The sequence below is a fragment of the Carassius carassius genome, chromosome 48 (assembly GCF_963082965.1).
Source record: "Carassius carassius chromosome 48, fCarCar2.1, whole genome shotgun sequence".
Taxonomy (NCBI): Eukaryota; Metazoa; Chordata; class Actinopteri; order Cypriniformes; family Cyprinidae; genus Carassius; species Carassius carassius.
This window is the reverse complement of record NC_081802.1, coordinates 839,412-853,830: the sequence shown is the minus strand read 5'-3', so window position 1 is coordinate 853,830 and position 14,419 is coordinate 839,412. Positions and strand designations below refer to the sequence as shown.

The window sequence follows — 14,419 nt, the reverse complement described above, 5'->3', positions numbered from 1 at the left end:
CTCGAGCAGCTGAACACAGGAACTGCCACACATTCTGAACATTCTTCGATCGCCATGACAACCTGGAGAAACAGGACAGACCGGTCTGAGTCCCGGGAATCATGGGATACGCCCAACTCACTCTCGCTGGGATTTATCATCTCATGACTCTCTGATTCGCTTTATTCCTCAGGAGTGCAAGGATTCTGAGCACCATGAAGTTATCTGAAATACATTTAATGGACTCTTTTAATCCATCTTTAATGCATAACAATATGGTTTCAAGTTTCAAGACAATATGATACATGCTTTATGATGTTATACAGATACCTACCTGATTTCTCCTGTGCACCAGCAGCATTTTCACATATTTTAGAATAAATATACTTCGGATAAATATCAAAAAACGACATATAAATATATGAAAACAAAATATATCTGCTATTATCCAAACTAATTATGTTTTCCATAACTAAGTTATATCAACCATTGAAAATATCAGACTTCATAACAGAATATATAGTTTATAAAACTTCATAATCTAATATATATAGCAATAAATGCAAATTTGCATAATTTATAAAGCTTTTGATAATACATGACTTAATGTGACATGTACAAATAATGTATAAATAATGTGACAGTTTAAATGATTATATTATCTCTAAAAACCTATTGCATTTTATAAATTACTAAATTACGGTAGTTATTATTATGCGTTATTTTTAATTGGATGTTATAGGTTTAAAAAAAATAAAAAATTATTAGGTATAGCATACATTTATATGTAGTTTGGAAATAATAAAAGATAAGTCATGCTTAAAAAGTCCCTGTGCAAGACTCTTTTCAAATCACGTTTATTAATTAATGTAAAGATTTATACAAACATTGGTACAGTAAATGTGGCCGATGATTCCTGAGCAAATATTTGGGTTTCATTCTTCTAAATAGAAAGCAGAATGAGTAACAGTGAGGGCATGTGTGTGTGTGTGTGTGTGTGTGTGTGTGTGTGTGTGTGTGTGTGTGTGTGTGTGTGTGTGTGTGTGTGTGTGTGTTCACCTGTCAGAGTGGGCGGGGTCAGGGCCGGTTCAGGTGTGGGATCATTTCCTCCTCCTCAGTGTTTCTCTGAATCAGTGCCGGTCTCGAGCTCACAGTCAGCTGCTGCTGAAGCACTGAAGTCATGAAATCATGAAATCACGCTGATCTCAGTCTCTGCGGATTAAATCATCGTTACAACAATGAAGAAAGGAACGTTCAATTTCCTGGGTCGGAAGAGTCCATCTCTATTCGACACCAATGTGGAAATCAGGGACATGGGTAAGAGAGATTCACTCTGGTGCAGAGTTTATATAGATATGATATCAGTTTAATGTGTTCGTCGCGCGACCTTTGCACCTGTCACGGAGCGCGCGTGCACGTGAGCGCGTCACACTTCAACACTTTCTCCGGGACACGAATAACATTCACAACTGACTCTGGATTAATTTGTTTTTTTTTTAAATCAGGTAAGCAGCAAAAACGTAGTTATTTTCTGACAGAAAAACCGCGAAACAGTAAACGAATAATAAATTTTTAATCCGGAGGTGCGTGACGTGTCCGGTTACACTGACTGAAAACTACGACGATGTTATTTGGACATATACCATAATAGTACCATTTGTTTAGACATATACCATGATAGTACTATGTTTTTGAACGTATATAATAGTAATACCAAAAATTAACCATGGTGCTACTACAAATAAAAAATAAAAAAACATGGTTCACATGGTTAAACCATGTTAACCACAAATTAACCATGCATTTGCTACACTTACCATAGTTTAACTATGGTATTTATAGTAAAACTGTTTTTATACAAATGGTAATCAATACACCAAAAAAACCATGGTTACTACATTTTTACTACAATGAAATCATGGTTACTTTTCGTAAGGGACTATGTTCCTTTGGACATATACCACCATGTTTTTGGACATATACCATGATAGTACCATGCGTTTGTATATATATCATGGTAATATCATGTTCCTTTGGATATATACTACCATGTTTTGGATTATAACATGGTAGTACCACATTTTTGGACTTATGATAGTACCATGTTTTTGGACGTATGCCATGGTAATACCATGTTTTTGGACATTTACCATGATAATATCATGTTTTGATGCATATACCATGATAGTAGCATGTTTATGGACATGTACGTTAAAATACAGTGGTTTTGGATTTGTACAACAGTGATACCATGTACAAAAATGGTACTACCATTGTATTTTGGACATGTACCACTGCAGTACCATGTTTTGGGACATTTACCATGGTACTATAGTGGTTTTGGATATGTAATAAAAAATTGTAATAACATTATACAATATTATTGTATTTTGGTTGTCTTGTAAATATCATGGTACATGAGTTTTGGTACAAATAGTATATTTAAAAGCACTATACTATTATGGATTTTCATAACTAACACATATAAAATACACATTCATTATTATTTTTGTGAAGGAAGATCAGTACTTTAATTAAACTGTGACGTCTGCTGTCATAATGTAGGTCAGACTTCCTGTTTGTAATGATTGACAGTCAGGGCGGCAGAATCTCTGGTAATTACATCATTACCGCGTTTAAAGTCGCTAATGAGCAAACACAGATAACCAAACAGATTATGAGAGTGCTGACGGGTCATATACATGGAACACAAGGTCTTGAGTTCAAATCCTGACTCACAAGACTCCTTTTTTTGAAAAATAATGGGAGTTTGTGTTTAGGAAAGTTATTTTTGGATTTTTCAAGAATGTTTGATAAGACGAACCAGACACTGACCTTTGACTTGTCATGAAGAGATTACAATGCATTTGAACCTGTTGTTCTGCTGTTTTGGTGGTCACATGTTCTTGAGCAGTGACACTGCATGCACCACACAGACTGCTAGTTACCATGTTAACTAGGTAAATTACATATCTTTGTTTTTCAGATAACACCGAGCTGGTGTTTAACACGGCTGCCATCCCGGAGTCTGGAACCGCCAAAGTGCGCTCGCGTCCAACTGTCAAACACTTCATGGTACGTCCCAAACCCGTCGATCACATGACAAGACTTCACCCATGATATGGTTTCTAACTTAAATAGAAAATAGCATTCAAACTGTTTTCTGGGTACAATGCAGTAATGGTTTCACTTTTGCAAATGTCCTAAAATACAGGCTAAAACCATTGTACATTTCCAGAAAACAGGATAAAATCATGGTGCATGTATGAAAAACAGTGTAAAACCATGGCTCACCTTTGTATATAAACACCCTTAGTATATAAAAACACTTTCACTATGACAGAATAAAGTGCATGCACACACACACACACACACACACACACACACACACATATCATCATCAGTTTTGGGTTTGTATCACCCTGGTGATGCCTACATCACAGCAAACATGTTCCCTTTGGGTGTTGGTAATAAACAGTCTGAACATGTTCAGACCTGAGCGATTCTTTCGTTCACTACATGAGATCAGGATATTAATGATTCAGATGTTCATCTGGTTGTTCCGTGCTGAGGTTAGTAGTCACACAGATGCAGGTTTGTTCTGGTTGAGTTATCCAAACCTGAAGATGCTGTTTTCAATACACGTTTTGTTTGTGTACAGAAGAGATCAGCCAGATTTAGCCAGGTTTGCCCTATGTATTGGTGTATGTATTGGCAAGTGTTACTATTATTATACCTCATATTTAGGGTTAGTTTTAAACCTTTAGAGTTAAAGGGGTCATATGACATTGCTAAAAAAACATTGTTGCGTATTAGGTGTAATGCAATGTTTATGTGGCTAAAGGTTCAAAAAACATTATTTTCCACATAATGTACATTGTTGTTACTCCTATGAACCACCTTTCAGAAACGCAACAATATTTACAAAGCTCATCGTTCTGAAAAGCAAGGTGTGCTCTGATTGGCCAGCTATTGTGCATTGTGATTGGCTGAATACCTCAAGCGTGTGATGAAAATGTTCCGCCCCTCTCCATTTAGGGATCTTATTTATGCACAAACAGCTTGTAACGCTCCAAAGAGAAAGGAAAATCAGTGTTCACCTTCTGGACTATAATACAGGTGAAAACCCTCTAGATGGGCTCATTTAGCCAATAATCAACCACAGCAGGGACTTTTGCATGAACAAACACCACTCCCATTTTCACGCAAGTTGCTTTGAATAACAGCATCTGGAAAACATGTAAATGTAGACCAACTGTACCACTGATCATTATACACAACTTTACCAATGCTTATGCATGATGTTAGGTCACTGAAGACTTTTTTCTTTGTGAGGAGGTCCATACCTGAAGGTTTGGTCAAGTTGTGTTATTTTTCTGGGGAGATGATCCCATTAAGACAGCAAAACTTGAAACACAAACACACGTTTAAGGGGTGTGTCCCTTTTTGCATGTCAGTGAACTGAAAGGACTGGAATGAAAGACGAGTCATTTTTATAGTAATCCAACTGAAGTTGTCTATAAGTAAAGATTATCAAAGTATTTCTGAATTAGACTTTTACCAGACACAGGTTGTGCTACATTTTGTAGATAAATTACATTCAGTGCATTTGTTGTAGCAACCTGAATGTTTCAAAACAATCATTCACATTATGGGGTTTTAGTGAGGAGTGACCAAGAATAGGTCTCACCTGATTTACAGAAACACATCTGGGACATTATCTCACCCTGTTCATCCCACGTGAGAGTATGAGATTAAGACAGGTCCTAAGCACTAAGTCGAGAGAAGGGATCCAGATTTTTTGATCATCGTAAACTATGAAACTGGTTGGTTTGGTGCCTAGAAATTCTGACTCAGTGGCACCTACAATAAAAGGTGTGTTATTATGTAGACTCCCTTGCCTTCTAACTGTCTCCTTTAATCAAGATGTAGCTGACACATGCTTCTCTTTAAATCCCAGTCGCCTGAGAGTGCACATGGCTCTGCAGTTCCAACTCCCATGGTACCGGTTCTTCCACCCTTAAGTGAGCCCAAGATAAATGGTACAGGTAAGTTCACAACACAGAACTCAACAAACATGATGACCGGGAATAGTTATTAACTTCTTGTCTTTGATAAGGGAACACTAGAACTTATATATAGGAGCAAGAAAAATGATGTTTTCAACATTCTGAAGTGCGTGTTTTAATGTGCCTGTGTTTTATTTTCACACTGTCTTTTTATAGGAAGTACTACAAACCTCGTAAATGGAAGGATGCTTTCTGTCCCTGACCTACTCCAGGGGGAAATACTTATACCTCCTCCGCCAAGCTCTGCTCCTCCACCCCCTCCATCATCTTCAGCCCCACCTCCTCCATCATTCATCCCTCCCCCACCACAGTTCTTTGGCGAAATGGACCCTTCTTTAGATTGTGCAAGCCTGCATCCCCCTCCAGTGGCACCCCCAAAACCACCATCACTTACCAGTTCCAATAACAGTGCAGATTTGGACCTGGCCTCCCTCAAACCTCCTCCAATGCCTCCTCCAAAACCTCCATCTGAAACTTCCAGCCTCAGAGGTTCCCTCCCTAGCCTTGATGTCCAAGGTTTCCCAGAATGCCCCAAGTTCAACCCACCACCACCTCCTGTTAAAACATCACCTGTTCTTGAAAAAGCTCAGAAAGCAGCACCTCAGAAACCCATCCGAGTGAACTCCATACCTAATCTGGACGTCCAATCCCAAACTCCTGTGCCACTTGTTGCTTCCAGCCAAACACCATCTAGCTTCAACCCTCAGAATACAGCTAAACTCTATCAGGTGCAGAAGAGCACACTACTTGGTGGACAGATAGATAGGGAAAAAAAAGTCCAGTCCATTCTGCTGCTGGAAGATTCTGCTGGAAACACAGTTAGTGTAGTCAATGGGAATAGTGGGAAAAATGCTGAATCATTCCAACCAGGCGTGCCACCAACAAAACCAGCCCGTCGGAACAGTTCTGCCACTCAGCTAAAGTATGACCAGCCAGACATGGCACAAGCTCCAAGTGAACAAGCCAAGGTAGAGCCCAAAATCAATCCTGAGTCTGTAACACCACAAAACATCCCCACTGAGGTACCGGCACCAATCGAAGTCTCACCCAAAATAGAGAAAAGGATTCCTGATGTTAGGCAGGTGATGACCCCAGTTGAGTCCCCTGGCAGGCCGCGCAAGAACAGCCCTATCTTGAACCCCCGACATCTCAACAAACGGGGCGCAGACGGCTCAGTAAAAAAAGAGACCTCCATCTCACCTTTCGCCTTGCTGATGGCTGCAAAGGAAAGAGAAAAGCAGAGAACTGTTCTGTCCCAACGGAACAGCAACTCAACAGAGCCAGTGACTTCTGTGATCCAACCTAGTGTAGAAAAACCAAACTCCTTCACTGTAATTCCTCGAGAGCCAACACCAGACAGTCCCAATGCACAATTAAAGTCGACCACAAACACGCAACCACTCACCTCACTTTCAACTAAAGTCGATGTTCCACATGTGTCCTACTCAAAGCCAGAGCTAAGCTCAACCCCTGTACAAAGCCAAATGAGCAGCTCTGTTAGTGGTCTGGGTGACCCCGTTAAAGATTTGAAAACTGGAGAAGACTTGGTCATCATTCCACCACCTCCTGAATTTGCCAACACAGACTCTGAGGAGGAACCTCCAGTTCCCCCACCAAGTCACCGCGCTCCTGCTCCGCCTGTGAAAAGTGCCCCTCCACCTGCTAAAACCTTCTTACCTGCAACACCTTCTCCAATTACCAACTGCCCCCTACCAAGTCACCCGGCTCCTGCAACCCCTGTAAAACTTGCCCCTCTGCCTTCTAAACTCTTACCTATTACAATCACCAATGGCTCTCTGCCAGGCCACCCTGCTCCTGCTCCAACACCTGCCAAACCCTCTCTACCTCCAACACCTCCACCTATCGCCAATGGCCCCCTCGTTCCCCCCAAACCTAAACCACCTAGCTGTCCTCCCAAGGCCCCAGGACCTCCCCCAAATATCCAAACTCAACCCAAACCACCTTTTCAAACTAAACCTACTCAACCCCCTGCACAAGTGCCTCCATCCATCTCTGCTAGCCAGGCTACACTTCTCAGTATCCTGCAGAAGAAGATGCTAGAGATGGACCCCAAATTCTCAGCTGTCAGGGAGCAGGAGACCAACGGAGATGACTGGAACTCTCCGCTGTCTGATGACGAGGCCACGTCTCCTGTTACCAAATACAATCCTACGACAAACCGCAGTGCCACCCTGCCGGCGCAAACCTGTGGATTGGACATGAAGGAGCTGGAAAGCAAAGTGGCCAAAAAAGCTCAAAGTTTGGCCACTTCGGCTATATCCCAGAACAGGTAAACAAAGTGAACACAAGTGACAAAGTCAACATGAAACTGTATTTTCAATCCATTTCATCTCTGTAATGTGTACTTTTTGAGTGAAACAGACTGAAAATATCAGACAGGACTTTTATACGCGGGAAAAAATAAAAGCTTCACAGTGTGAGGTATAAAGTCGCAATTGGGAGACATGTAGTTGCAATTACAAGAAATATAGTAGCTATTACTTTTTTATTTCTTTTTTACTTTGAGGCAGAAACAGATTTCCACAGGAGACTTAGTGACATTAGATTTTGTACAGAAAGATTACGTAACTTTTTTTTTCTTTTGAATAACGCATACAATCATTTAGTCATCACAGTCAACACCTCCCTCCCAGCACATGCACATAGCTGAGATGAATCACAAGGAAGATAAATAAACTCCCTCTGATACTGGAACAACATTCAACAGTTGTTTCCATGACAATTATGATTTACAGTGTACATCAGGGCTGGGCAACGTTGGTCCTGAAGGGCCACAGTCATGCAGAGTTTAACTCCAACCCTAATCAAACACACTTGTCTGTAGCTTTCTAGTGACCTGGAAGACATTGTTTATCTTGTTCAGGTGTGTTTGATTAGGGTTGGAGCTAAACTCTACTGGCCAGTGGCCCTCCAGGACTAATGTTGCCCAGCCCTGATGTACATGAAACTGCTAAAGTTGATTTATTTGGATGCTTAAACAAACCAACATGCAGCATACATGCATGTATACTTAACATATTTCAATCCAGCATATGTTATTCAATATTGAGGAATTACTGAATAAAGTGTGGAATCAAAAGGCAGTTACTTGAAGTTCTAATACTTCATGCTTTTATAACTTTGAAAACATGTTTACTTAAGAATAACTCTTCTTTATCTTTCAGTAATGGACAATCAACCAAACAGCAGTTTGGAACGACATTCACTGTGACACCAGGCGCCAAACAACCAATAACACCGATTATCAAAGACGGTTCGTCCTGATCCATTATTCCAGAGAGGTGCCTTACTTGACAGATATTTAATAATTTGCACCCGGTCTGGAGATTTATTACTGCTGTTGGTGAAGTATTACTGTAACTTTCTACCTGGACATTTCTTCCGCAGCTTCATCACAGACTTTCTAGAGCTGCCAAAATCGAACAATGGATCAACTGTGCCTGTATATGCCATACACAGTAACACATTTTAATGTCAAACCTTTTCATTTAATTCAAGTCATTAGTTTAATCCGGTTTCATCCAGTTAATCAGTTCGTAATTGTAATTTTTGCATGATATTTTTGACTGTCTTTAATCATTAATGTACAAAATAACTCAATGGCTCTCGATAGGAGAGCTTCTTTCAGTGGTGCTGGATTGTTTCCAGGTCAAAACATGATGCATTTTTATTAACTTATAAAAAGTAATTTCGATCAAATGGTTGCGATGCCTTGAACACATTACTGACGGTTCTTCAAAATGAAGAATAATTCTTTTGCTGCTTTTCACTTTTTTATATCTGAAGCAAGAATCAAAAAAACAGGTTTTTCTGGAAGTCTCCACAGGTTTAATTGTGTGATATATGCAATAGGTCAATAATAGTGATTCATTAATCTGCGAACTTTTTTGTATGACTGTTCATGTTAAATTGATATTTTGGACATTTAACCATTTGTTACCCCTGAAAGTGAGAATATAACCACAATATTGTCTAATAAAGACATGCAAGAGCATAAATACATAGATGACAGAAACTTTATTGAACAATAAATCTTGGAAATTTGACAAAATATGTATGTTTACCCAAATATGAAATGAAAAAAGCATTCATTCCCATTTCTGTTATTAAAAAAACACATTTTCTGCAGTATTTTGATCCTCCTATGATTATGCATTAAACTCACGAGTCATTATTTGATGGGGATGAACTCGGATCAGTGCTCTCGAGATATGAACACATTTCTTAATCTACATCACTTAGATTACATATTACCAGGCCATTGTTATGAATGTGTACCAGGTTGCTATCTTCTTATGAACATATACCGTGGAAATAATGTTTTTTAAGGACATTAACAGTGAGTACAATGTAAATACAATAGTACATGAATATGAATACAAAATTCAATGTTAATGTTAAGGTTTTTTTAAATAATTTTCTAACTATGTTTAATCAATATTAATAAATGTATATATACACATACGTGTGTGTGTGTGTGTGTGTGTGTGTGTGTGTGTGTGTGTGTGTGTGTGTAGAAAGAGAGAGAGAGATTTAAAAAATAAAATAAAAAATAAGTAAAAACAAAAAATATTTTTTACATATAAAATATATAAACACCCCCCCCCCCCCATATTTTCAAATAATTTTACTACATTCAATCAATACTATTTAATTTAATATAATTATGAAATATTGGAAATATACATTTAAATCACATAACCTTTTCTTTGTTATTGTTTTAATAACCTTTCTATTTTTATTATTTATGAATATTTTAAAATTAAGTAAATCTAAATTAATTTCTAATAAATTTTAATACATTCAATCAAAATGTGTATATGTAACTATACATACACACATGTACAATATATATGTAAAATATTGCATTTAAACAACGTAAATTACAATAATTTTTATACTAACATTAGATAGTAGTAGCAATAATAGTAAATTTTCTTAATTCATACATTTTATTAATAATAATGAAATAATTGCTACAAAGAGCGCATTACGTCTCACAAACAAAGAAATGAGATTGATAATCAACGAGTCTGTGAGTGACGTCACTTCCTGTCTGCTCACGGTTACTCGAGCTGGTGACGGTCTCCTGGTTCAGATCCCAGACCTGCAGTCCATGTGTCTAAAATAACACGAAATGATTTTTGGACGCATGGTATTAGCATGGTAAATGTTCAAAAACAGCGATGAAACATATTATAGCAACGTAGTGCATGTCAAAAACATGGTAGATGTTTAAGCAACACAACATATAGAATTAATTTTAGAAAAAGCACAATATTCCTAAGAAAGATCTGTAAAACAACACATCTCGGTACACGTTATTCTAATATACAAAACACTTGAGCTTCACAGTAGTTCTTCTCAGAGTGGATGTCCACACACACAAATACAATTATTATTGTGTCCACAGTACTTACTGTCATAAATCATCATATTTCAATGATTTCTGAAGATCATGTGACACTGAAGACCGGAGTAATGATGCTGAAAATACTACAGCTGCGCATCACAAATAACATTAACATATATGCACGTGCTGCTTGTTCATTCGTAGGTAATGAACTGTGTTAAATTTATTTATAATTACTGGCGTCTTTCTCCTCGAGGCGCCAGTGTTACACTTTAATGCCTCATTCTGACAAGGACAAATATGAGATATGAGGGAAAATGTGTTTCAGTGTTCTACATTTAATTGCAAACAAATGTTGCGTTCGCTCAAAAACTTGTGAGAGGGGACGCAAAACAGATTATTAAAATAATATGAAGTGGGAGAAAATCATTTCAATGCTCTTCCGAGAGAATTAATTAGAACGAAAACGCATTGAAATATATTTTTACCTTAAATCCATTCTGTCAAATGCAGTTTTACACTGATTTATTTCAGTAGTTTTATTCACACAACACATTAAACACTCTGCCAATAATTAACTTTCATAACAATTTAGTAGGTTATTAAAATCACAAATCATCTTATTGCGAATTTAAAATGTCATAAATGTGCATCATGCTGTGTTGAAGTGTTAATGTGCTCAGTCCTTTATTGGTTTGAAAATAAATATTAAGTAAAAAATCATATACTGATATACATTAAGTCATGGTGCATCTCTAAATACAAAACCTTAAAGCGCGTTAAGTTCACAGTGTGTATGTGCAATCACAGTGATCATCACAGACGCTTAACAGAGCTCACAGTGATGATAAACATGCTGAAACCTCACTCAGACCACCTCGGATCTGGTCTCTGGTGCGACATAAACATCATCCCTCCTGCAGGACGGGTCTGGAGTGTCTTTAGAAGGCATGTATCCGGTCAGCAGAGCTTCTGAACGTGGTTTCAGAGAGTCTGTGTTCATCCCGTCGAGTCATCAGAGCTGAGCTCCGGGTCATCAGAGCCGAAGGGCTGAAACACCAGCTCCAGGAGCCCTAAAACTGACCCCAGGACCGCCAGGAGCGAGCCCACCAGATAGACCTTCAGGAGACCACGACTCGGCTTCTGGCTCAACATCTCTCTGAGGAAAGGAAACAGCTCCCTAACCATCTCCATGATGATCCGATCTGTTCAGAGAACACGGTTCAGCTGATCATCAGACACATGAAGCATCTGATCAGTGTGAGTGTTTGCTCACCTGCTGAAGTCCAGTTCTGAGCTCGGCTCTGTGACTCTGTTATTCAGCCTTTATACAGCAGATCCCGGCTCAATCCACCACAGAGACGTGAGGAACATGATCAGCTGCTGGGAGAGACTCCAGCTGACCTCACACGCACTCACACACACACACACACGTACGCACGTGCACGCACGCACGCACGCAGGCACACACACATGTCCAACACAGTCACTGTGTCTAGATTAGGATGCTTTATTTGCTTTATTGAGACCACTGGGTCACATATTCAGCTCTATTCTGTTCTATTTTATTATGAAATGCAATGTTAAAGAAAGAAAGGCAAGATCCCATTATAATTCCCTAGCAACCATCAGTAACACTTAGTAACAAACATTAACTTCACCCACAACCTCCCATACGATCCTAGCAACGCCCTGGCAACGACCCAGAACACTTTATTAACCACGTAAAATAACCTAGCAATTCCCTGGCAACCATCGATAATACTCTTAGCAACGCCCTGGCAAGCACCCAGAACACTTTAGAAACCATGTAAAATAACCTAGCAACGCCCTGGCAACCAACAATGATACTCTTAGCAACGCTCTGGCAACCACCCAGAACACTTTAGTAACCACGTAAAATAACCTAACAACTCCCTGGCAACCAAAAATAATACTCCTAGCAACGCCCTGGCAACCACCCAGAACACTTTATTAACCACGTAAAATAACCTAGCAATTCCCTGGCAACCATCGATAATACTCTTAGCAACGCCCTGGCAAGCACCCAGAACACTTTAGAAACCATGTAAACAACCTAGCAACGCCCTGGCAACCAACAATGATACTCTTAGCAACGCTCTGGCAACCACCCAGAACACTTTAGTAACCATGTAAAATAACCTAACAACTCCCTGGCAACCAAAAATAATACTCCTAGCAACGCCCTGGCAACCACCCAGAACAGTTTAGTAGCCTCATAAAATAACCTAACAACTCCCTGGCAACCAACAATAATACTCTTAGCAATGCACTGGCGACAACCCATAATACCTCAGCAACACCTTGACAACAACCCATAACATTTTAGAAACTCCCTGGCAGCACCCACAATACCCTGGCAGCACCCAGAACACTTTAATAACCAGTAGAAACAACCACTCCCTGGCAATTAAAAATAGTCCTTTGCAATGCCCTGGCAACCACCCATTACTCACTATTACTTCCCTGGCAATGACCCAGATCACCCTAGCAACCACCCATAACACCCTAGCAACGCTCTGTCGATTACCCAGAACACCTTAGTGACCACATTAAACACATTAGCAAGTCACAACCACTTAAAACACCCCCGTAACTCCCTGGAAACAACATAGAACATCCTAGCAACTCCCTGGCAACCGTTCACGGTACCCTAGCAACATAGCTAGGGAATGCCTGGTCAACCACCCATCACCCCAGTTATCATCCACAAGCCAATCAGAGCCTTACATTAGTATTATAAGCATGATGTTCCTGTGGCTCAAGTGGTAGAGCATTGTGTTAGCAGCACAAGGTTGTGGGTTCGATTCCCAGGGAAGTAAAACGTTAGGTAAAAAATGTTTGCCTGAATGAACTGTAAGTTGCTTTGGATGAAAGCGTCTGCTAAATGCATAAATGATGTGAATATGAGTTCAGTCGTGAGTGTGAGAGGCTGGAAATTCCAGAGCGAAAGGCAACATTAATCAGATTATTTAGAACATCGACCAGCAAAACAAGCTGTTAGTGATTGTGAAGCTGGAGTTTCCCACGGTTCTTAAAGAGACGGCGTCTAACTGGACATCTGAACACACTCACAGTATATCGGATCAAACACACATTTGTATTAGTCACACACTTCAGTGAGTCACTGTGATTGTGGTTGGTTCCAGAATTATCCGTTGCATGCCCGACGACTGAATCAAGCACATAAAGCAGGTGAAAATAAGCTTTAAACTTGTGTTGGGTAAATCCTGCTGTGATGTTCCAGACGTCTGTGAACGTGCAGCACTGGATCAGAAGAGCACAGAAGCTGCAGACACAACACAAACACATTCAGCAGATTCCACAGGAGGAACATCTGCTCTCACACACATACACACACACACACACACACACACTGTGTGTGTAAGAGAGAGAGAAACACTCTCTCTCTTACACACACACAGAGAAACACTCTCTCTCTCTCTCTCACACACACACACACACACACACACACACACAGTGAGAGAGAGAAACCCTCTCTCGCACACTCCCTCTCACACACACACAAACACTCATATAAACTCACACAAGTATATACTGTATGTGTGTGTATTTATATATACATAACAAATATACACAGTACACAAACAAAGTATGCAAACAAAAACATTTATTTTGGATCTGATTAATCGCGATTACTAATAAATAATAAACTAATAAATACTCATAAAATTAAATTATTTATTTGTAATTAATGAATTTATTAATACACATAAATTAATATATATAACCTATTATATTAACTCAGTGTCTTTTTATATATTTATTAATTATTTGTATAAATTAACACGGCAACAGATTGTAAATTGTTAAAATATGGTGTAATTTATTGATTTGTAATTTAGGAAATTAGAAAAACAAATAATATTTACATTTATAATATTTAATTATATTTATTTATAAATCAAGTGAGTTAATGATTCAGTGATTCACTCATGAAGACACTCACTTGCTT

General features: G+C 39.0%; 1 protein-coding gene across 1 annotated transcript; it reads left to right on the top strand.

Moving 5' to 3' along the window:
• Nucleotides 1-1,181: 1,181 nt before the first annotated feature.
• On the top strand, nt 1,182-8,864 carry LOC132131644 (proteoglycan 4-like). Its single transcript, XM_059543703.1, has 5 exons — nt 1,182-1,296; nt 2,966-3,054; nt 4,940-5,027; nt 5,205-7,338; nt 8,234-8,864. Exons 1-5 carry the CDS (start codon nt 1,218-1,220, stop codon nt 8,331-8,333), a joined length of 2,490 nt encoding a protein of 829 aa, XP_059399686.1. The 5' UTR covers nt 1,182-1,217; the 3' UTR covers nt 8,334-8,864.
• Nucleotides 8,865-14,419: the final 5,555 nt, after the last annotated feature.

Excerpts from the sequence above, each read along its gene's own strand:
- LOC132131644 (XM_059543703.1), top strand. The coding sequence starts at position 1,218 with ATGAAGAAAGGAACGTTCAATTTCCTGGGTCGGAAGAGTCCATCTCTA. Across the intron at positions 5,028-5,204 it reads GCCCAAGATAAATGGTACAG|GAAGTACTACAAACCTCGTA; the intron begins GTAAGTTCACAA and ends GTCTTTTTATAG. Across the intron at positions 7,339-8,233 it reads TCGGCTATATCCCAGAACAG|TAATGGACAATCAACCAAAC; the intron begins GTAAACAAAGTG and ends TTTATCTTTCAG.